Here is a 26,184-nt window from a genome sequence, read left to right as displayed (position 1 = left end):
GTTTTGAGAGTTTTGGTGTTTTAGATTTCTAATATAAATGATAGAAAATGAGAAAAAAACACCCCCTTCCCACAAGAGATAAACCCAAACCCTAGTACATACTGGTGAGAATGAAGGAGTGCATAAGCAAAAAAACTTCAAACTGAAATCTCATGTACCTGATGAAACATCTGAGAAACAAGATTACATATCTAAATAGAGCATGCTAAGAGCTTTCTAGTGCTTATTTGTTTTTGAAAAAATGACTTCGTATGCTCATTCTATGGCCCCGGAAGTGCAAAAAAGTGAGCCCACTTTGACTGGAATAAAGTAAAGTCAAATAGAAAAATTGAAAAAAAATTCTAATACCATGAGCTCCGGTTCGGAACCAGCTTTCTGACGCCTATTCATTTTCAAAAAAATGACTCTGTATGCTCAAGATAGGAAGAAAATACCAACCCGCCCTACAAAGGCAAGAGAGAGGGCACACGGAGGCTGTTTGGTGGCAGGGTTGGGCGGAGGTGGCCTGGGGGTGGCGCTCCAGTGGCGGAGTAGTGGAGTGGCGGAGCGGGCAGCGGTCAGGCGGTGTAGGGGGCGGTAGCCAGGAAGCGGCACCAGGCGAGGTTTTCCAAAGAGTGGGGTGTTCCAGCGGGCAGGTGGAGGCCGACGATGCGTGGTACAAGCCTGCTTGAAGGCCAGGGGGCCCACGGTACCCTGAGTACCGTGGGCTGTAACCCCAAAAAAAATTTATTTATTTTTTTAACTTTTGCAAAAATTTTTGAATGATGTTTTTAAAAAAACAAAAAAAGCAAATTTCGGCCCGCATGTCGTAAAAGGGCAAAAATTTTTTTTTTTGAAAAAACAATTCTCGAACTGCATGCCAAGGTCGTACGACCTGGTACAGAACAAACAAATACCACCCCAGAGGCTCAGATTTTGAAAGTGATCAAGCTTTATATGACCATGGGGGTTTTTGGGCCTTCCGAGCACGATGGTGAGGTTCTTTTAGGCCCAAAGTGCTCAGAAATAAAGGCCTATCCCTAGGTGCACAAAAAAACTTCTGAAACCCCAGATCTACTTCCAATGTAAAAAAAATCAAAACAAGAAGAGGTAGCTGCAGATCTGAAGCTCTGATACCATGTGAGAGTTGATAAATACAACACTATAGGAGACCAAATGATCTACAAGCTGAATAAACCTATTACAAGGAGAAACAAGGAAGCAACAGAGAAAGAACATAAACACAGGAAATGCTCAAGAATATGAGAGCTCTGTATTCACAAAAATGTGTAATATAATATCATACAAAAGAAAAGAATTCAACCTCTAATAGGTCAAAAAACCCTAAAAGGGAAAACCCTAGGCTTGCACATAATAATTAATAAAAGAATTAATTATTATGCACCTAATGTTAGCTTAAGTGTAAAAGAGATAAAGGGAACTTAATTAAGTAAACAAAATGTCATTTAATTAATCAAGTAAAGACCCGATTACTCTAACAGGCTTCCCACCATGGTTTTTCCCTTTCCAGGTTTTCCACGTACAAATCATGGTGTTATGTGGTATGGTTTATTTACATTGATTATCTGGTTAATTATTAAGTTGTATTGTTTACCGGTATCTGTTCCTACCGACATCTGTCTGTTCTTTACCGGTACTTGATTAGTTTAAGGTTGTATTGTGGATTAAAAGTTATAATCTGTTAACATCTGATTCAACCCCCCCCCCCCTCTCAATTGTTCACCGGTTATCCTAACAATTGGTATCAGAGCTTTGGTCCTCTTTTGTAGAATCTTAATCGCTTGAGGTAGATCCTATGGAAACTAACACTTCTAATCCACCGACAACTATTTTCAGAAGAGAAATCCCTAAGCTTGATGAAAGAAATTATGGGATATGGAAAATTTGAATGGAGACTCATCTTATATGTCTTGGAAAGGATATTTGGGAGATCACTGAGAAAGGATACACACCTTATGATCTGGAATCTGGCAATCCTACTCCTGTAGACCTGGATAAGAATATTGAAAATGATTACAGAGCTAGAGAAGCCCTCTTGTGTGCACTTACTGATCATCAAATCATGGGATTGACTGACAAATCATCGGCTAAGGTTATATGGGACAAATTGCAAACTCTGAATGAAGGTGACCCTACTGTCAAAATTGCTAAACTTGATGGTTACCGGGTAAGATATGCAAACTTGAAGATGGAAGATAATGAAAGAATTGTTGTGTTTATGGAAAGAGTAAATGAGATTGTTATGGGAATTCAATGTTGTGCAGGATTTCTAAGTCAAGATGAAATAGTCTTGAGAGCTCTTCCACCAACTTACAAGATGAAGGCAACTGCAATTAATGAGTTGAGAACAATGGTAAACACTTCATCCAATAGAGATATTCTGATTGGGAAATTATCTGCTTTTGAGCTTGAAAAATTTGGATCTTCTGGAGTTGTAAAGTTTGAACCTTATTTTCATGTATCATCATCAACATTTACCAGCAAGAGTGATTGGAGAGCCCTATATGCAAAAGAACTTGAAGACATGAGGAAACAAGATGAAGAGCTTGAGAAACTTGAAGCCTTATTTGCTAGAAGAGTTCCTAAAGGTCCAACTGGAAGTAAGTATGAAGGAAAAGCACCTTTTAAATATTTTTCATGTAATAAGATTGGTTATTTTGCATCTAGATGTCCTGAAAGGAATACAAGGTTTGAGGAAAGAGTTAAGAAAACTTTTAATCCTAACCCAAATAGATATAGATTCAAGAAAAGAAAACAATGCTACATAGAAGATGAGGAAGGAGTAACCGATGACTCTAGAGATTAACTGGCAGAAGACTTTGCTAGTGGATCTAGAAATGATAAGGAATGGGTGTTCTATGCTTTGAAGGAAGATGAACCAAAACTGGCCATCAAAAATAAAGAAAAGGTCCTGGCAGCAAAAGTTGAAGATAAGGATGAATGGGTAATTGATAGTGGATTCTCACATCATATGATTGGAGATAAAAGGAAATTTTTGTCCCTGCAAGAATACAATGGTGGTGAAGTCAAATTTGGAGATGACAAGGCATCTATGATCTAAGGTAGAGGTATTGTTTCTTTGAATGGCAAGCATAACACTGATAATGTCTATTATGTAGAATGTTTAAGGCATAATCTTTTGAGTGTTGGTCAATTATTTGATACAATTTTTCAACTTCAGTTTAAAGATAGAAAATGCAAAATCATTAACAAGACTGGTTTGGAAATTGCAACTCGTATTCAGACATGAAGTAATATTTTTCACTTGAGCACTGGTAATAAGACATGTTTGATTACTCATATTGATGAGAGTTGGCTATGGCATAAGAGGTTGTGTCATGTTAATTTTAATTGCATTGTTAAGATCAGTTCAACTAAGGTAGTTAGAGATATTTCTAAGATTATGAAGCCTCATAATCCTGTATGTAAGGAATGTCAATTGGGTAGGTCAAAAGTTATTTTAAGAGCATACATGATAAATCTAATGATGTACTTGATTTGATTCACACTGACTTATGTGATCCAGCAAGGACTAGAAGCTTTCAAGGTGATAGGTATTTCATGTTGATTATTGATGACTATCCTAGAATGATGTGGGTGACTTTTCTGAGGGAGAAGTCTGAAGCTTTTGAGAAATTCAAGATCTTTAAAGCAAAGGTTGAAACAAAAACTGGATTGAAAATCAAATGTCTAAGATCAAATAATGGTTGTGAATTCACTTCTCATGAATTTAATAGTTATTGTGAGACAAATGGAATCAGGAGACAACTATCTGCACCTAGGACTCCTCAGCAAAATGGAGTAGTTGAAAGGAAGAACAAAACCATTTTGGATGCAGCTAGATCTATGATGATGGAAGCCAAATTGCCTCATATCTACTAGAGAGAAGAAATGAGTACAACAATCTACACATTGAACAGAGTTCACATCAAATGTGAAACCGGTAAGACCCCTTATGAATTATGGTTTGCACATACACCTATTGTTAAATATTTCAAAAAATTTCGAAGTAAATGCTATATCAAAAGAGATGATTTAATTGGAAAGTTTGATCCTAGATGTGATGAAGGGATATTTCTTGGTTATTCAATTCAGAGCAAAGCATATAGATGTTATAACAAAAGATTTCAGAAAATTGTGGAAAGTGCTAATGTGAAAGTGGATGAATAGTATAGAAATCATTCTATATCATATGATAGGGAATCGACAGTGGAAATGATCATAACTAGACCGATAATACCTCAACCAGTACAGGAAGCTGAGACAGTCACACCAGCAAATATCAGAACATTCAACTATGACTGATGATCAGATTAGTGAACCTGAAGTACAAAGGAATATTTTCCGGCGAGACCAAAGGGGTTGGCATAAACTTCTAGGTAGGCGTGAAGATCGGACGGTGTACTTCATTCCAGCGCTGCAATCACTGTATATGGAGGCATAGAAATTTGGAAAGGAGCCTATGCTATGTAGTGTTATTTAAAGGGCAGCATAGCCTTGGTGTCAGGGATGATGAGAGGACTTGATGTTAAATCTCATATGATTCCACAAGATTTCTGACTGAAATCTCACATCATCACATGGTTTTGTACATCTCCATAAATACAAAATATGGTGAATGACAGATGTAATCCACTACATAAAGGAGGACCACAGTCCCACACATGAAACCAAGTGTTTGAACATGAGTTTAAAATCATCGTAGCGGGCACATTTAACTGGCATTTTCATTGGAAGATATGAAGAAATAGTTGGTGGGGCAGATGACAATAATAGAGGAGTGTGTGTTGGAATCTATGTCAACATCTGCTCTCTCTGCATAGGGAGTCGAGGAGACATTGGCATTGACCCAGACTCTTAGTCTTCTTGCCATATAGAGTCAAGGAGACATTGACATTGACCCAGGCTCTCAAAACCTATCGAGTGCCATACAGACTCTCAAGGATGCATTGCCATTTACCCAGACTCCATTTCATAATTTGGAGGCATTGCCATTTACCCAGACTCCATTGCCAGCAAGTACAAAGGAAGATTTTCTAGCAAGACTAAAAGGGTTGGCATAAACTTCTAGGCAGGTGTGAAGATCGAGCGATGTACTTCATTTGGCGCTGCAGTCATCGTATACAGAGGCATAGAAATTTGGAAGTAGGGGCCTATGCTATGTAGTGTTGTTTAAAGGGCAGCATAGCCTTGGTGTCAAGGATGATGAGAGGATTTGATGTTAAATCTCATATGATTCCACAAGATTTCTGATTGAAATCTCACATCATCACATGGTTTTGTACACAAGAAATATTTTTTTCTGAGGAGATCGTGTAGTCCTATTATTACACTGAAGGCATCTCTTATTTAAGATTCACAAGTTGATTTTCAAAATTAGCGGTTCAAATTTCATTGAAACTGATGCAAGACGATTGCAGCTATTTAGTCTATTGATTTTACCTCATTGACTTTACGGTCTTTGAGATGAATGAGCTATTTTTTCCTCCATAATGCATAGGTATGCAAATTGCATTCAACCCGACAGTACTATTGACAACAGACTATACGGATTTTTTCTAGCCATTATTTTACCTCGTTGTTTCCACCCCACAACGGAAAGAGAGTAATCTATTAGAGCGCATCCATGAATATCCTGCAATTCATACATAGCAAGATGATAAAAACATCATAGATGTCAAAGTTTTTATGTTGCTTTTTACTTTGTAGATTTTTGCTTTATATAGGTCAATTTTTTTCGTTCACCGTCATTTTTCGTTTTTCCATGTAGGTCTGGAATTTGACAGTCAATTTGGCCGTTTTTCACTTTTAGATCGTATATGACAACTCAATTTTTTTTTGAACCGTATGCATTGACATGTTCTTTTTTTCTAAAACTGTACATATGACAATTAAAATTATTACTAAACCATAATAAATTATAATAGATAATATATATTATATAATATTTTAATTCATAATCTATATATATATATATATATATATATATATTTTAGAATGTTTATTATAAAAATACAAATTTATTTAGAATATTTTAAAATAGTAGAATATAATAGTTTCTATTTTTTAGAAACTTAATCAATTTCTTTTTTAAGATTTTTAATAAGATTGTGTTAAATTGAAACTTCTTATAATTGAAATGATATAATATAATTGTTTCTAATTTTTAAAATAGTTTCTATTTCTTAATCAATTTTATTTTTTATAAGATTGTCTTAAATATAAATTTAGAAACTTGTTATAATATATATTTATATGATATTTAAGATATTGACATGTGTTTATAATAAATTAGTAATTATCAATTGATTATCATCTAATATTAATATACATTAACTTGGGATCTTAGAATATTTATTATAAATATGTATTAATTTAGAATTTAAAAATATGATATAATCGTAAACAAAGATTTTGAGTGTGGATTTAGAAATTTATATAGTAAATTACGAAAAAGTACAAGTAATTTTTTTTTTTGAATAAAATGGCTAGAAAATTTTGGGGATACTTTTTTTGACAATTAATATTTTTCTTAAAACGTCAAATGAAAGGTATTGAAATGACCAAATTCTTCCATGTGTAATGTGGAAATGGCAGTAGCTTTTTTGAGAGCTTAACATTGGCTTCTATGAAAGCAACAAGCCTCAATTACTTATTGGTATAGATGGAATTGCATGCATTTATGTCTAGTTGACTTTCCAAATTGGAGGTTTTCTAATTTTTCCTTTTTCATTTTGTGTTCATGAGATTTTATTCATAATTGAGCCAACATATAAATTTGCTTAGGTAATCCAACAAATTCCCAAAAAATCGTGAACAAGGGGCCTCCATACTTGTGCAATTGATGTGGCATAACGTGATTGGTTGGTTCTTACAACTAGGCATACATTTCATTCAATTATGGGTATTAAAGTTACAATTATTAGTGCAATTTTGTTAAAAAAAAAGAACATTAAATCAATAAATATGGGTATTAAATCAACTATTTTTATCACAACAAAAATTTACTAAAAATATAATTAAGATATATATATATATATATAAGTAATAAATAAACAAAATATTTAAAAAAAAATATTAAATATAATATATTTAAATTATAAATAAATAAAATTATAGGGACTCGCATTGGTTCGCTAGCATGCTACGGGGTCCCCCACCTTTCCCTAGGAAACTGCGATCTCTAGGCCCATTAAAAAAATAGCAGCCATAATTAAAAAGCCAGTGCCCTGTGGGGATGGGGAACTAAAAAAATTTGCACGTTACTAACGAGGGCACATTTTGTTGGGCATTGTAGATCGTATACGAATTAGATGCAGTAGAGTTTAGGCTATGCGGCGCTATTTAAAAGGTTTCATAGGGGAAGAGCACCACTAGGGGAAAGGACCCAGTAGTTGTGCACCCTAACTTCGCGCTTCTCAAAATCCTACTTGGAAATTTCAAATCACTCCGATTTTTTTATAGCAACTTACTTGACAAGTCCCCTGCTTATAACTAAGGTTTCAAGGCCACATCATAAAAAATGATGCCACATCAACATGCTTTTTGCCAAGGTGTCCAAAACAGCCCCCCCAAAAAGTGAGACCAATAGGCGTGCAAAAGAGACCCCAATAGTTGTGCAGCTGATGTGGCATCACCTGATTGGTTACTTTTTACAATATTGGTACATTTCTTAACAACTATTGGTACATTTCCTAACAACTGTTGGTACATTTCCTAACAAAAATTGATATTTTTTGTTTCAAACAATAGGTTTTATTTGTTCAATTTTTGGAACAAAAGGTATCAACAACCCTCACAACAATTGGAACATGCTCAACTACTGGGTCCTTCCCCCTAGTTGAGCATGTATGAATTGTTGTGAGGGTTGTTGATACCTTTTGTTCCAAAAATAGTACAAATAAAAATTATTGTTTGAAACATAATTTATCATTTTTTGTGTGTTTATATATTAATAATTACAATATATTGTACCAATAGTTGCGACTTTAAAGTTGTTATTACTATGAAATGTCCCAATTGCTGTAAAAAGCAACCAATCATGTGATGCCACATCAGCTCCACAAGAATAGGGGCCTCTTTTGCACATCTTTTGGTCTCACTTTGTTTTGGGCTGTTTTGGACACCTTGGCAAAAGCATGCTGATGTGGCACCATACTTGATGATGTGGCCTTGAAACCTTAGTTATATGCATGGGATCTGTCAAGTAAGCTGCTGTAAAAAATTGGGAGTGATTTGAAATTTCCACATAAGATTTTGAAAAGCGCGAAGTTAGGGTGCACAACCACTGGGTCCTCTCCCCTAGTCAATGCCTGTGCAACCTGCCCCTCAGACGGCTAAACACAGTATGTTTGTAGGACATAAAAGTTAGCCACATATTACATACCATTGATCATTTTTTATATGACTGAGATTTTCCAAGTCATCAATAACACGATGTACAACTAAGCTGTTTTGGAGCCTTCAGTCTATCCACTCCTTCCCATAAAAGCACATAATAAATCAATGCGTGTAGTAAATATATCTAGAGAGGGGCATACAACGTAAGTCAGGCTTGAAGTTCACATTGACGCAACGCATAATTCCGAATCTAGCATAAATATGGATTCCATTAAAATGATTCTTATTTATACCATGTCACAGAAGGAGGAAATTCAAGGAGTCGATCTTCACCATCTAAAATAAAATTGAATACAGTGAAGCGCAGTGGTAATTGGCAGTTCTGATGTCAAAATCTAATCGAGATGATTTTGTGTTGTTTTATGATTATTCCGCTGAAGAAGTTTCCTGTCCAAGATGTAACATATACAGTCACTCCAAATTACGTATGGATTCCACTTGAATGGCTATGTCGTGCTAGTTTCAAAACTATTCGTGCTATTGACTCTTTTGAAAAAATTACAGTTGTAATTTTTGTGATCAATGGTCTGTAATGCACCGGTAACTGTGTGTTAGTTGACTTGACACTTGACAATTCTCTTCACACATGCATAAAATTTGTAGTTGTGGATCATTTACAAATGTATTGCATAATAGACACAATGCAACTCACTTGACGTATTAAAGGTTTGTTAACATAGAACATGATCAAATATAACCTACAATTTACTTCACATTCTTTAGAATTGTAAACAAGTATCACAATCAAATGTAACCCATAATTGGCACATAACAATTCACTTCACATGCTTAACATTTGTAATTGTAGATTGTAGTAAAATGTAATGCATAATCGACGTATTGCAACTCACTTGACATATTTGAGAGTTCTCAATATGGAACATGGTCAAATATAACCCATCATCAATGAATACAACTTTTGTCACATTCTAAAGTTGTTAAATGTCAAATACGGCTAAATTAGTACCATACACTATGCTCCATTGTCTTGAAATTTATAAGTTTAGATCATATGATAAAATACACTCCATAATTAATACACTACAACTCATCCTACATTCCTAAGATTTATAAGCACAACTTACAATCAAATGTAACCCATAATTGGTATCAAAACTTACCCCAAAATTTCAATCAATAAAAGAGCCTATTAATTCATATTAACTATTGCATGCATGTTTTTAAATCTATTTTAGCCACAAATTACAGACATTAAGGAAGATAAGGGAAGAAAGAACAAGACATTCTCTTCTTTCCATAAGAATTGTTTACTTAGTCATGATGAAGGAGATTTTAATAGGAAGGAAAAGACTAACTTTCTTTCCAATTTAGTACTATAGCGATTCATTTTACATTAACTAATAAATGATGACAACATATGAAAAAAAATATAGATAGAACAAGAGTAAGATTATGTATGAGCAATAATAAATGTAAAAAGACAAAGATTAATAAGCTAAACCTAGCCAGAAATACATACGAAATGCAACCAGAATATATATATATATATATATATATTTGAATCTAAAACTACATAGAAATTGACTCCATTAAAACACAATCTCTCTCTCTCTCTCTCTCTCTCTCTCTCTCTCTCTCTCTCTCTCTCTCTCCATATCATTCTACAACTTCATCTCTATCTCGTAGCTCTATCTCCTTACTATCCTAGGTGCACTAGTGTAGAAGTAAGATAGTGATGAAATGGAAGTTGATTATATGCCTAGCATCCAAGTCACCATTACTTATGTTTCAACAAGTAACACACCTCTTGCATCTCAATTTGTTACTAGTCCATATTTTATTGGTTTTTAGTAACTCACTTTGAGATGTATCAAGGTAAAGATGACAAAAATACTTGCATATACACATTTAATATAACATGCCTAGACTATTCATGTGATGTATTTTTTTGGCTAAGTTGTTTCTACACACTTTCCATGTCTATATTTTTCAATATTTCTATATATTTCCTTCTATATCTGTTCATTATTTTGATGAGTTAGCTAACTCATTCCCCAACCATTTTCAAATGAATATAAATTGTAGTGTCATAAAATTGCAACCCTAGAAAATTTTGACTTCATTAGGGTCCTCACGCATGCAAACTCGAATCCTCTAGCCTGATCAAAGACTAGAGAGTGCTCAGCTTGCAGAAACAGCTTCTTTATTGGCCTATGCATCACCCCCTCTGCACTCTACCCTGGAGAAAGGGGTAGGACAGGTGTGTGGCATCACTGTCCCCCCTTGGATAGGGGTGTGGCACCCTTGTCCTCCCAGGATAGGGGCGTGGTGCCCCTGTCTCTGCCCTATTTTGGGGTAGGATCCTTCCTAGGGTTGCACTGTTAGTTGCGCCTTAGGCGGGAAACTCCCCTGATGTCAGCCCGTGACGAAATTCAAATCCACCAACATTTTTAAGGGGGCATTCATTCTCTCATTGGCATGAAGTTCAATAGGTGGAAGTTGGACAAGATTGGAGTATGTACAAGCGATCAAGCATTCAAGAGCATTAAAGCATTCTTTTCCAACATTGAGCATTCTCAAGTCTCCCTTCAAGGCTAGGTGTTGCATTCAAGTCAAGGATTCAACCATTGAAGAGGAGATTGATTTCAGCATTCAATTACACACAAGCATTTCTATCAACATTGCTACTACAACCTCCCTTGAGGTGATTTACAATTTAGTCCTTCATTTATATCTACTTGCAAGTACATTCTTTCATTACTTGGTTAATTCCAAACCCTGGGGTTTGGCCTAAAGGCAAACCCCCAATCCCAACCCATTTTCCTATTTTTTCTGTCTGTAGGTTGCAAGTGCACAGTTGTATTTTCGGATTCGAGCTTTATTTATAGAGGCAAAAAAACCCTTTTCGTTCTGTGGACTTTTCGAAGGCCCGTGTACATTCCTTCCATGGTCTGAGTAACTTTTCCTCAAATTCGCAAGCCGACTTCGTCTTGACATTTTACTACCAGATCCAGGTGCACAACTTCATCCCATATTCTGATCTCAAGTTATAATCAACTCTTTGTCACTTTTGCACTACATAATTCAATCAACTCCTTTCTGTTTCAAACAAGAAAGAGGGGATCAACTTAGCATTCCCCATTCATTGAGAATTCAATCTACCATCTTTGTGTGGAGAGATTGAATCTAGCGAATTATCCTCTCCTCTTTCTAATGTAATGGTGAAAAGTGCTTGAATGGTAATTGATAGCGAAACTCTCATCTCTCTTTAACAGAAATGGTAGTTTCCTTCTTGATTTATCATTCACCATTTTCCCACCATTACATTTGTAAGAGTAATCGAGTCTTGACTTGATTAATTAAACGATATTTGTTTAATTAATTAAGTTCCCCTTTATCTCTTTTACACTTAAGCTAACATTAGGTGCATAATAATTAATTCTTTTATTAATTATTATGTGTAAGCCTAGGATTTTCCCTTTTAGGGTTTTTTGACCTATTAGAGGTTGCATCTTTTCTTTTGTATCATTATTCTATTACACATTTTTGTGAATACAAAGCTCTCATATTCTTGAGCACTTTTCCTTTGTTTATTATTTTCTCTGTTGCTTCCTTGCTTCTCCTTGTAACAGGTTTATTTAGCTTGCAGAGATCATTTGGGCTCCTGTGGTGTTGTATTTCTCAACTCTCACATGGTATTAGAGCTTCAAATCTGTCGCTACTTGTTCTTGTTTTGAGTTTTTTTTTGCATTGGAAGCAGATTTGGGGTTTCAAAATCTTTTTGTGCACCTAGGGATAGGCCTTTTTCTTAGCACTTTGGGCCTAAACGAACCTCACCATCATGCTCAGAAGGCCCAAAAACCCTTATGGTCATATAAAACTTGACCACTTTCGACACCTGAGCCTCTGGGGGTATTTTTTTGTTCTATACCAGGTCGTACGACCCTAGCACGCAGTTTGAGAAAATTTTTAAAAAAATAAAAGATCATTTTTTGCCTTTTTACGGCATGCAGGCCTGAAATTTGATTTTATTTTTTTTAAATAAAAAAAATTCATCATTCAAAATTTTTGGCAAAAAAAAGTTAAAAACAAAAAAAACAAAAAATCAATTTTTGGGGTTTAACCCATGGTACGTAGGGTATCGTGGGCCCTCTGGCCTATAGCAAGCCCCCCTGCCACTAGCCCTGACAGAGCAGGCCCCACCACCATCGACCCCCAGCCGTCGACCTTCCCCGCCGGCCTCCATCGCCTGCAACCCAGCCGCTGCCATTGTGCCACCCGTCCGTCACCACAGCCCACCAGTCGTCCCCGCTCAGCCGCTCCACCACTGGAGCACCACCCTCGAGCCACCTCCACTCAGTCCTACCACAAGACAGCCATCGTTGCCCCTCTCTCTTGCCTTTGAAGGGGGGTTGGTTTTTTCTTCATATCTTGAGCATACGGAGTCATTTTTTCAAAAATAAATAGGTGTTAGAAAGCTGGTTACAAGCTGGACCTCATGGTGTTGGAATATTTTTTCAACTTTTCTGTTTGACTGTACTTTTTTCAGTCAAAGTGGGGTCACGTTTCTACACTTCCAGGGCCATAGAATGGGCAAACAGACTCCGTTTTTCGAAAATGAATAAGTGTTGGAAATATCTCAGCATGCTCTATTCAAATATGTGATCTTGTTTCTCAGATATTTCATCAGGTACATGAAATTTCAGTTTGAAATTTTTTTTCTTATGCACTGCTTCATTCTCACCAGTATGTACTAGGGTTTGGGTTTATCTCTTGTGCTGGGGTGTTTTTTTCTTTCTTTCTGTCATTTATATAATAAATCTAGAACACCAAAACTCTCAAAACAAACAAACCCTTCTGCATCTTCTATCTATTCTAAAAGATCACATTATAATAAAAAACACAAGCAGGTATAGGTGCAGAGTTTCATGGTAGATTCTTTAGTTGAGTTGTTGACATCACACAACTATCACACCTGGAAGCCTCACATCACGAGGCTTCTCAAGGCACGAGGGTTGTGGTCTTGTTTGGATGAGGTTCAACCTTTGTTGCAGCGTCCTTTTGAGATTCTTCAGCACAGAAACAAGATGGACGAGGCCATGGGTTTGTTTTCATTACATGTCTCCGACAGTCTTTTGTTTCACCTTGATGCTTTGCTCACTCCTCGAGCTATGTGGTTGAAGTATGAGACTCTCTTTAGGAGAGTTAATGAGATCCAGGCATTACAGATTAAGGTAGAGTTGCTTTCCTTATCACCTGATTCCTTTCCCACCATTGAGGATTTTTTGAACAAATTAAAGGCTACCAGATCTATTCTCCAGGGGTGTGGAAAAATCAAGAAAGACCCAGAGTGCATTCACTTGATCCTTTTGAAGCTTTGGGGTCCTTTTCAGTTTTTTGCCTCTGCTTTCTACTCCACCATGGATGGCTTGGGTGCTCGTTTTACCATGCCTACCTTTGATGTGTTTTTTGAGCATTTGTCTCGTGAGCAGTCTCACCTTTCTCAGCTAGACATGCTCTCAGGGTCCAAGAACAAAGTATTGGTTGCTCAGTCCTCTAAGGAGAAGCAAAAGCAGAAACCGAAATCAAAGAAGAATTCTGCAGGTAGTGAGCATTCCTCCAAGCCACCTCCTAAGTCTGATTCTAAACCACCATTTCCTCCAAGACAAGGGAAACCTTCATAGTCTGGTGATTCTTCCTCCAAGACTAAGAAGAAATCAGGAGATACTTGCAGTTTTTGTGGCAAGGAAGGACATCTAGTTTCTAGGTGTTGGAAACTATTAGAGGCTTTAGAGGAAGCCATACAACAGCATCATATCTCCTCACCTCAGGCATCTTCTCCTTCCATTGGGAAAGATCATGCTCTCACTGCTCAAGCTTCGACCTATGGGTCCACTTGGATTTTAGATTCTGGTGCTTCTCACCATATGACTCATACTCTGCAGTTGGTTACTTCTCTTGCCTCTTGTGGTACTTCACATATTACAGTGGGTGACTCTGTTCATCTTTCAGTCTTGGGTTCAGGTTCTATCTCTTTGGATGGGGGTACTCTACAGGATGTTTTGGTTGTTCCTCACATCTTGACGAACCTCTTGTCCATTTATCAGATTTGCCATTCTGGCTCTAGTAAGATAGTTGAGTTCTCACCACATGATGTGGTTATTCGGGACCTCCATGACTCTGATTTGGTTGTGGCTACTGGGAGTGTTGATACTGCATCTCATCTTTATAGATTTGATGGATTTGAGCCCTCTACGGGTATAGGTTCATCTCTTATAGCACATGTAGATTCAGTGAGTAAGCTTTGGCATGAGCGCTTGAGCCATGTCAATTACAAATATCTTCAATAGATGAGTACATAGGCACTTGTTCTTGGGCTCCCACAGATTTCCTTCACTGATGGTGTTTGTCATGGTTGTGTACTTGGCAAGCATCAGAGAGATCCCTTTTCGAAGGGATGAGCCCCTCGTGCTTTGACACCTTTGGAGTTGATTCACAGTGACCTCATGTCATTCCCTACTCCTTTTTTCTGGTGCCAAGTATGTACTAACATTTATTGATGACTTCTCCAGACGCACATGGGTGTACTTTCTTAAGTACAAGTCTGATGTCTTTGATTCATTTCAAATCTTAAAGACATTTTTAGAGAAGTAGTCTTGTTGTTCTATTCAGCGGATACGTACAGATAATGAGGGGGAGTATGTCAATCAGGATTTTAGATATTTTTGCACTGAGCATGGTTTACACCATCAGTTTATTGTTCCCTACACCCCTCAGCAGAATGGTGTCGCTGAGAGAAAAAACAAGACTTTACGGGAGATGGCGAATTGTATGATTCAGTCCAGGTCCATGGATGCATCTTTTTGGGCTGAGGCAATCAATTGTGCAGACTACATTCAGAATTGGATGCCTCACAAGGCAATTCGACATATGACTCCTGAGGAGGCTTGGTCTCATGACAAGCCTAATGTTTCCTTTTTTCCGAGTATTTGGCAGTGAGGCATGGGCATTTATTCCTAATGCTCAGAGGAAATAAATGGAACAGAAGAGCCGACCCCTCACTTTTGTTGGCTACTATGAGGATGTTAAGGCATACAGGTTGTTTGATCCTGATTCCAGAGAGGTCTTGTTTCAACGAGATGTTCAGTTTAATGAGCGCCTTCCCTCAGTGGATACCCTGTCTCCAGTATCTACCCCTCTACCTACTCCTCCCACTGCATCTCTTCATGATTATTTTGAGGATGATTTTGATGATGCTATTGATGATCCACCATTCCCACCTCCACCTTCTCCACCTCATATGCCCAAGTGGGCTCTCTTTACTGTTGAGGCGATAGGATCTATGGCTGGTGATCCTTCAGATACTCGTCACACCCATTCTCACACTATGGGTTCTAGTCTTTTGAGTCATGCCATTTCAGATGATCCTCAAAAAATTTCAGAGGCAACATGACACCCTGAGTGGGATTGTGCTATGTAGGAGGAGTATTCTTCTTTGATGAGGAATAATACTTGGGATCTTTGTCCTCTTCCTAAGGGCATAAAGATGGTTCGGTGTCGTTGGTTGTATCTGTTAGTATTTTGGATGTGTTGCATTGGTTTTGTCATTGATGTCAACACTTATCAACACCTATCAGCACTTGGAGATCTTTGGTTATGTTCACCGGCATGTTCAATGACTTATGCACAGTCACTGGCATCTGGTTCAACGATAGGTTATATTGTTCATCGGCATTGAAGATGATTTTTTATCATCTGGAGATTACTTGGTTATGTCGAATACATTGTTTGGACACTTTGTTTTGGTGATTTGGTCATTGATATAATTGGGTTTGCATATTTACTATTACTGGCAAATAGGTCTAGGTTATGGACCGACAAGCGTTATCTATTCCAGATCAGCATGACACGTTATGGAGATGATTGGTTATTGTTGTAAATGCATTGAACTGACATAATACATCGCATATTGATTCATTTATAATTGATTTTATTGTAATATTCTTTGTAAGCCGACCTACACTTTTGGTCTTAGGTTTTGGTATATATGTAAGATCTCATTTATGAGATTATGTAGTGAAGTGGAAAAAGAATTGTAATAAGGTATATGCGAATATAAGCAGAGCTATACACACAGACATCATTTGAAGATTCAAGGAAGGTATGAAGAAGGCAAGCAAAGCTTGACTGGTATTGAATCCAGCATATGAAGATGCTATTTTGTACAGTACATTATCATTAGATTTAACTATCCAATTGTAGTCAGTGTGACTCCCATTTTGCGATTGAGCAGTGAGCTCTAGGCAGTTGGACTTTGTGCATGTGCAGACCCCATATTGTACACACATACTATCTAAAGTAGTATCATCTGATTGTGGGTAAGGTTTCCCACTGTGGTTTTTCTTCTTACAGGGTTTCCACATACAAATAATTGTGTTATGTTTTGTGTATGTTATTTGTGTTTCTATTTCATGCATTAAACTTTACCGGTACTGTTATTAACTTCTGAACTATCTACCAGCATAAAGTTTGGTTTAGAGGTATTATGCATTAAGTTTGGTTAAGTTATATTTGGGTTGAAATTAATAGACAACTAATTCACCCCCCCCCTCTCAATTGCCTCCGGGTCCTAACAATTGGTATCATAGCCTAGTCCTCTTTTTGCAGGATTTTAATAGCTTGAGGAGATTCTATGGCAACTAACTATTTCAGGAAGGACAGTCTGAAGCTTGATGGAACTAACTATGGTATATAGAAGATCAGGATGGAGACTCATATGAATTGCATTGGAAGAGACATATGTTATGTTACAAAGAATGGCTACGTTGGTCCTACTCAAGGTCAACCTAATCCACCAACCTTGGCTAAAGATCAGGAGAATGATTGCAAAGCAAGAGAAGCACTTTTGAGCGCATTGTTAGATCAGAAAATCATGGGATTATCAGACCGATCTACTGCTAAAGCTATTTGGGACAAATTGGAGACATTGAATGAAGGTGATACCACAGTCAAAATTGCAAAACTAGAATGCTTCTGGGTCAGGTATGAAAATATGAAAATGGAAGAAGATGAAAGGATTTCTGCTTTTAGGGAAAGAGTTAATGAAATTGTTTTAGGTATACAATGTTGTGGACGATCTTTAAGTGAAGATGAAATTGTTTCTAAAGTTTTGAGAGCTTTGCCACTGGCACATAAAATGAGAGTAACCACTATTAATGAATTGAGAACAATGTCTAATGCATCAATATCTAGAGACACTTTGGTTGGAAAACTTTTAGCTTTTGAACTTGAGGAATTTGGTCCTATTGCTACAATTAAGATAGATTTAGCTTTCAAGGCATCTTCATCATCTGCAACATCATCATCATCATCTGAAAAATCTGTTTGGAAAGAACTCTATGCTAGAGAACTTGAAGAAATCAGAAGAGAAAATGAAGAACTTGAAGACATCAGAAGGGAAAATTAAGAACTGGAAGAGCTTGAAGCACTATTTGCAAGAAAAATACCTAAAGGTCCAGTTGGAAGTAAGTATGAAGGTAATGTACCATTTAAATGTTTTAACTGCAATAAAATTGGTCATATGGAATCTAGGTGTCATGATAGACATGTAAGATTGAAAGAAGAAGCTAAAAGAACATATAAGTCTAACCCTGAATATCAGAGATACAGATTTATGATGAATAGAGACAAACCATGTTTCTATGTTGATGAAGGAGTTAGTGATGATTCTGATGAGGAACCGACAGACAATGGATGGGCTTTTGTTGCTATAACAGAAGATCAACCGACACCTACTGCTCAACCGGTAGAGCAGGCCCTGGCAGCTAAAATTGAAGAAAAGGATGAATGGATCATTAATTATGGATGTTCACATTATATGACTGGTGATAAGAGTAAATTCTTAACTTTTCAGGAATATAATGGAGGTCTAGTAAGATTTGGGGATGATAAAGCTTGTTTGATCAAAGGAAAAGGGACTATAGCTTTTGATGGTAAGCACAATACTGATAATGTTTACTATGTTGAAGGTTTGAAGCATAATCTTTTGAATGTTGGTCAATTAGTTGAAAAAGGATTTCAATTACAATTCAAGAATGGTAAATGCAAAATCATGAATAGAACTGGTTTGGAAATTGCAACCGGTAATCAGACTAGAGGTAATATCTTTCATTTGAATAACAATGAGAGAGCATGTTTGATTGCACATATTGATGAAAGTTGGTTATGGCATAATAGACTTTGTCATGTAAATTTTGATTGCATTGTGAAAATTGGTACAACTAAGGCAGTAAGGGATTTACCTAAGATTGTCAAACCTCACAATCCGGTATGTAAGTGTAGACACCTAAAAATGGTCAACACTTGCGGAATCATACTTTAACATTTGCGTATTGCCTCATTTTAGGTTTTTGCATTCCATTAACATTTTCTCCTCTGTCACGCACTTGGTCTTTATCATTTGTGAGCATCGAGTCCTTCTTCAGCATTCTTCATCTGTCTCGCTTTCGAATTTGGTCTTGTCGACAACAATCTTCAATCATGATTTTGGTCGATCTTTGTCCTTGTCAATCTTGTCATATTGCGATCGATTCGTCATCGATCCTTGTCCTTTTCAATCATGTCAATTTGGTCAATTTGTCATTGATTTTTGTCAACCAATCTCAATCAAATCATTTATCAACATTGGTCATTTATCAATTCAAAATCATGATCGAATTGATATCAACTATCCTTTGTCAAGACCTAATTGTCATCCTTGCATTTCTAATTCATCTTCCAAGGTTTTATGATTTATTCATTTAATCTTGTTTGGCATTTTTCCCTCTAGGTTAAATTATTTATTTATTTATCCTAAGTCTTCTTGTCACAATTAAATGTTTATTTAATTGGCTAATTAATTTCCTCCTATTTTTGTAAATTAATTAATGAATGAGAAATTATTAATTAATTTACCTATTTCTCATCAATTTCCTAATTTCCAAGTCATTATTTCCAACTTAATTTTCTAATTTCTCCTAAATGTCTATTTCTATTTCAAAATCTTGTCATAAATCCTTGCATAGAAATTTGTCATAATTTGCCATAAATTATCAATCAATCAATTTTGCATAGAAAGTGCATAATTTGTCATAATTGACATAATTGATTTGCAATTTCCATTTGAATCTCTTCATGCTAATTTGATCATTTCTCCAATTTGTCTATAAATTGGATGAATTTCTTCAATCTCAATCTAATAATTACTTTGTCGAAATAATCACTTTGTCAAAACAATCACATTTCGAGTACTCTTGTACCATAATCTTGTCTATTTGCTTTCATCTCATGTGTATAAACTTGAAGGTGAGATCCACAAACAAAGGCTATTTGGAGAGGAAAGAAGGACAATGGAGCCGTATGAAGGAAGCATTTAGATCTACATTTGGTTTGCTTAGTGTTTAGTTTTGAATGTTTTGATTTTCATGTCTTTATTGAGTGTGTTTAGGATAGATCATTGCATTTTAGTTTTTGTGATTGAGCTAGATTAGTATTTTGATATGCTTTGATGATTTCCGAATTCCTACCTATAGTAAGGAATGTCAATTGGGAAAGAAAGTTAGAGAAACTTTTAAAAGTATTCCAGAGAAATCTAATAATGTTCTCAACTTAATTCATCCTAATTTATGTGGTCCAACGAGAACTAGAAGTTTACGAGGAGATAGATATTTTATGCTAATCATTGATGATTATTCTAGAATGTGTTGGGTTACTTTTCTCAGGGAAAAATTAGAAGCTTTTGGGAAATTTAAAATATTCAAAGTGATGGTAGAGAATGAAATCGGTAAGAAAATCAAATTTTTGAGATCAGATCAAGGAGGTGAATTCACATCTAAGGAATTTAATACATTCTGTGAAGTGAATGGAATCAGAAGACAATTATCAGCACCTCGGACACCCCAGCAGAATGGAGTTGTGGAAAGAAAGAACAAAACTATTTTGGATGCAGCTAGAAGCATGATATTTGAAGCAAACCTACCTCATGTATATTGGAGACAAGCAGTCAATACAACTGTTTATACATTCAACAGAGTTCACATCAAAGGTGAAACCGGTAAGACCCCTCATGAACTATGGTTTGGTAATACTCCTACTCTTAAATATTTAAAAATATTTGGAAGCAAATGTTATATTAGGAGAGATGAGTATATTGGAAAATTTGATCCTAGAAGTGATGAAGAAATATTTATTGGTTATTCATCTAAGAGCAAGGCATATAGATGTTTTAACAAAAGGTTGTAGAAAATTGTTGAAAGTGCAAATGTGAAGATTGATGAACAATTTAGAAGTAATTCAAGGTCAATGGACTCTGAACCGACAATTGAGATAATCACAAATGAACCTACAATGAGTACACCGGTACAGAATGTTGATCTAGTCACACTGGCATCATCTGAGAATTCCACAGTGACTAAAGAACAGCAGCAAGTGAATACACCCAGGTATGTAAGATTGAATCACTCTGAAAGTCAGATAATTGGGAACAAATATCAAGGAGTTATGACAAGAAGAAGACTGAAAAATGAAGAGGTATGTCTAATTTTTCAAATTGAACCTACATCTGTTAATGAGGCATGTGAAGATAAACATTGTATTAAAGCTATGGAAGATGAATTGGAACAAATTCAAAAGAATAACACATGGACATTGATTCCCCGACCTAAAGACAAAAATGTAATTGGAACTAAATGGGTATTCAGAAATAAACTTAATGAAGATGGTAAGGTAATCAGAAACAAAGCAAGATTACTATGTAAGGGATATTCTCAAAAGGAAGGAATTGATTATAATGAAACCTTTGTGCCGGTAGCTAGAATTGAGGTAGTCAGATTATTCTTAGCTTTTGTAGCACACAATAACTATAAAGTATATCAAATGGATGTTAAATGTGCATTTTTGAATGGTGATCTTGAAGAGGAAGTTTATATTGAACAACCTGATGGATTTTCTTTGACAGATGACAAAGATATGGTTTGTAGGTTAAGGGAAGCTTTATATGGATTGAAGCAAGCTCCTATAGCTTGGTATGCTAGATTGGACAAATATCTTTTGAAGCTTGGTTACACTAAAGGTAATGCTAACAACAACCTATATTACAAAGTGACTAATGATGACATCATGGTTATTGAAGTTTTTGTTGATGATATCATTTTTGGAGGAGAAGATGGATTGTGTAAAGACTTTTCTAATAAGATGCAGGAAGAATTTGAAATTTCTATGATTGGAGAGATAAAATTATTTTTAGCATTACAGATTTCACAAACTGATAAAGATATATTCATAAATCAATCAAAGTACTTGAAGGAACTACTTAAGAAATTTGGCATGGAAAACTCTAAACCAGTAAGCACACTGATGACTACAACTGACAAACTATCTTTGAAGGATGAATCAACACCTATTAATCTGATAAGGTACAAATCTATGATAGGAGGTATACTATATTTGACACAAACAACACCTGATATTATAAATGCAGTATGTATTGTTTCAAGATTTCAGAGTAATCCTAAGGAAAATCATGAATCGACAGTGAAAAGGATTTTCCTATATCTACAAGGCACAACAAATCTTGGTTTATGGTATCCTAAAGATGAAAATTTTGATTTATGTGCATACACAGATGCTAATTGGGTAGGAGATGTTGATAACAGAAAAAGCACCACCAACAAAGCATTTTTTCTTGGAAGCAGACTAATTTCATGGTTGAGTAAGAAATAGAGTTGTACATCTCTATCAACAGCAAAATTAGAATATGTTGCAGTAGCAACTAATTGTACACAGGTATTATGGATTAAGCAAATGCTAAAGGACATAAAGGTAAAATGCAAAGAACCTATAACCATTTACTGTGATAACTTGGTAGCAATTGATATATCTAAGAATCTAGTATTTCACTCTAAAACTAAACATGTTTCTATCAAATTCAATTTTCTAAAAGAGAATGTTGAAGCGAAAGAAGTGAAATTGGTTTATGTGAATACTAAAGAGCATATTGCAGATATTTTTACTAAGCCTTTCCCTAAGGAAACTTTTGAATATCTCAGAGATCAGCTTAGAGTTATACCCTCACCGGTAGAGACTTTGATAGTTGATGCTTGGCATCAAACCGACAGAATTAACAAAGAAATCTTTTTTCTGGCTTTGATGAGGAGAGCTACTTCTCAGGGGGAGTAGTTGGTATTTTGTAATAAGTTCTATGAATTGTTTTATCTGGTTTTTGTATTGCTTTGGCATTTGATGTCAAAGGGGGAGATATATCTATGAAAAAACACATTATCTTTGGGGAGAGATTATTACTAGGGGAGAGATATTTTGTATTTTGATTTCTGGTTAATGATCTCTTTGGGAGATTGTTGGTTTTTGGTTTTTGACATTTCTGCTTTGGCACTTAGATGGTGTTTCCATCTTGTGTTGCCATCAATGCAAAAGGGGGAGATTTTTGGTATTTTGGATGTGTTGCATTGGTTTTGTCATTGATGTCAACACTTATCAACACCTATCAGCACTTGGAGATCTTTGGTGATGTTCACCGACATGTTCATTGACTTATGCACATTCACCAATATCTGGTTCACCAACAGGTTATATTGTTCACCGGCATTGAAGATGATCTGCTATCATCTGGAGATTACTTGGTTATGTCAAAGACATCGTTTGGACACTTTATTTTGGTGATTTGGTCATTGATCTAATCGAGTTTGCATATTTGCTATTACCGGCAAATAGGTCTAGGTTATGGACCGACAAGCGTTATCTATTCCAGATCAGCATGACATGTTATGGAGATGATCGATTATTATTGTAAATGAATTGAGCCGACATAATGCTTCACATATTGATTCATTTGTAATTGATTTTATTGTAATATTCTTTGTACGCCGACCTACACTTTTGGTCTTAGGTTTTGGTATATATGTAAGATCTCATTTATGAGATTAAGTAGTGAAGTGGAAAAAGGATTGTAATAAGGTATATGCGAATATAAGTAGAGCTATACACGTAGACATCATTTGAAGATTCAAGGAAGGTATGAAGAAGGCAAGTAGAGCTTAACCAATACTGAATCCAACATATGAAGATACTATTTTGTGCAGTACATTATCATTGGATTTAACCATCCAATTGTAGTCAGTGTGACTCCCATTTTGTGATTGAGTAGTGAGCTCAAGGTAGTTGGCCTTTCTGCATGTGCAAACCCCATATTGTACCCACATACTATCTGCAGTAGTAACATCTGATTGTGGGTAAGATTTCCCACTGTGGTTTTTCCCCTTACAGGGTTTCCACGTACAAATAACTGTGTTATGTGTTGTGTATGTTATTTGTCTTTCTGTTTCATGCATTAAACTTTACCGGTACTATTATTAACTGCTAAACTGTCTACCAGCATAAATTTTGGTGTACCGGTATTATGCATTAAGTTTGGTTAAGTTATATTTGGGTTGAAATTAATAGACAACTGATTCACCCCCCCCTCTCAGTTGCCTCCGGGTCCTAACAATATCGCACTAAGTATGTTGTTGATGGATTGATTGATAAGTACAAAGCACGTCTTATTGCGAAGGGTTTCTTCCAAGTTGAGGGTATTGATTACTCTGAGAGATTTGCCCATGTCGCCAAGATGAACTCTATTCACTTTGTACTATCCCTTGCATCTTCTAGGTGATGGCCCATTTTTTAAAGATGGATGTGAAGAGTGCTTTCTTACATGGGGACCTACAGGAGGAAATCTATATGCAGCAGCCTCAAGGATTTGTGCAGGATAGTTCTTTGGTTTGCAGACTTCGGCATTCATTGTATGGTCTCAAACAAGCCCCTCGGGCTTGGTATGATAAGATGGACTCATTCTTTCTCTCCACTGATTTCACACGTTGTCATTCTGATCAAACAATGTACATTCAACATCTTGAGGGTGAGATCTTGATTCTTGTGCTATATGTTGATGATCTCCTCATCACAGGTAGCTCATCCTCTATGATTCAGCATGTTCAGCAAGCCTTGGTGGACCAGTTTGAGATGACAGATCTCGGTCTTCTGCAATATTTTCTTAGTCTTCAGGTGATTCAGTCTTCTGATGGGATCTCCATTTACCAGAAGAAGTATGATCTTGACATGCTTCAGCACTTTGGCATGCTTGATTGCAAGCCTGCCCCCACTCCTTTTCAGTCAGGGGTTGTTTTGATTACTACTTGCTCCACTCCTTCAGTAGATTCTACTCTTTACAGGCAGTTGGTTGGCAGTTTGTTGTACCTAACACACACTCATCTTGACCTTTCCTTTGTGGTTGGTCTTTTCTCTCAATTCTCCCATGATCCTCATGAGAGTCATTGGCAAGCTACCAAACATACTTTACAGTACATTCAGGGCTCTATTTCTCATGACATTCACTACACATTAGAGGAACCTCACATTGTTGGCTACACTGACTCAGATTGGGCTGGTGATGTCAATGATCGAAATTCTACTTCTGGCTTTATTTTTTGTCTTGGCTCTGGTCCTATCACATGGTCTTGCAAGAAGCAGACTCCTCATGCATTATCATCTATAGAGGATGAGTACTGAGTTGTTGTGCTCGCAAGTCAGGAGATCTTATGGCTTCAATAGTTGATGACTGAGTTTGGCTTTTCTCCTGATAGTCCCACTATTCTTTGGTGTGACAATCAGAGTGCTATTCACATTTCTCACAACCCAGTGGAGCATCAGCGAACGAAGCACATTCAACTTCACATGCATTTCATCGGCCAATTGATTCAGGATTGTTCTCTCATTTTGGAGTACATTCCCACTGCTGAGTAGGTTGCAGACATCTTCACAAAACCTTTTGCATCGTCGCGCTATCTTTAGTTACACTCTATGCTTGGCGTGAAGGAAGTTGTCCTTGGGGGGTCTTTATGAGGCCTTCCTTCCTTCTTATTTCTTTCAGAATGTTCTTTTCTCTTTTTGGAGAGGAGTTTTTTCCCATTAGGTTTTCTCCTTTCTCTCTGTTTCATAGAGATTTCCTTGTATTTGGGTACCTGATCAGGCCTCGTTGTCAGGACCCATCTTTTCTGCTTTTAGTAGCTATTCTAGGTTTTAGCTTCTCCTTAAGTCTAACTTAAGGGGGGGTGTTAGAGTAATCAGGTCTTTACTTGATTAATTAAAAGATATTTATTTAATTAATTAAGTTCCCCTTTATCTCTTTTACACTTAAGCTAACATTAGGTGCATAATAATTAATTCTTTTATTAATTATTATGTGCAAGCCTAGGGTTTTCCCTTTTAGGGTTTTTTGACCTATTAGAGGTTGAATCTTTTCTTTTGTATCATTATTCTATTACACTTTTTTGTGAATACAGATCTCTCATATTCTTGAGCATTTTTCCTATGTTTATTATTTTCTCTGTTGCTTCCTTGCTTCTTCTTGTAACAGGTTTATTCAGCTTGCAGAGATCATTTGGGCTCCTGTGGTGTTGTATTTCTCAACTCTCACAACATTTTGATGAACTCGACATCTTGCATGCTTTCCTTTGAACAAATTTCATATTTTTGATTTACAAGTTTCAAATTTCTGCAAACTTAGTGGTTAATTCATTAAAATCCCTAGTTTTTAAAATTAAAATTGAACTCGTGATTTGTAAAAATTGCTTGTGGTTATCTTAGATCTGAAAAATTGTTTTGATCATCAAATTCAATTTCCTTATTGTCTTGTTCAATTTGCAATTAAAATTTACAAATTTAAGTGGTTACTTGTTAAAACCCTAATCTTCAAACATCATCTTGAACTTGTGCAAAAATTGGATTTCC

The 26,184-nt window shown here is 36.2% G+C and overlaps 1 protein-coding gene across 1 annotated transcript in view; it reads right to left on the bottom strand.

Annotated features, from left to right (window-relative positions):
• Nucleotides 1-260: 260 nt before the first annotated feature.
• Nucleotides 261-26,184, bottom strand: part of LOC131874869 (receptor-like protein 32) — a 48,814-nt gene continuing 22,890 nt past the window's right edge. Inside the window, exons 2-4 of the mRNA XM_059218800.1 lie at nt 5,575-5,635; nt 439-707; nt 261-299 (exon numbers count right to left, since the gene is read on the bottom strand). Coding sequence (XP_059074783.1) covers nt 261-299; nt 439-707; nt 5,575-5,635 — 369 coding nt within the window. The remainder of the gene's footprint in view (nt 300-438; nt 708-5,574; nt 5,636-26,184) is intronic.

This window comes from Cryptomeria japonica, chromosome 4 (genome assembly GCF_030272615.1).
Source record: "Cryptomeria japonica chromosome 4, Sugi_1.0, whole genome shotgun sequence".
Classification (NCBI taxonomy): Eukaryota; Viridiplantae; Streptophyta; class Pinopsida; order Cupressales; family Cupressaceae; genus Cryptomeria; species Cryptomeria japonica.
This window is presented reverse-complemented; position numbering and strand designations above follow the sequence as displayed.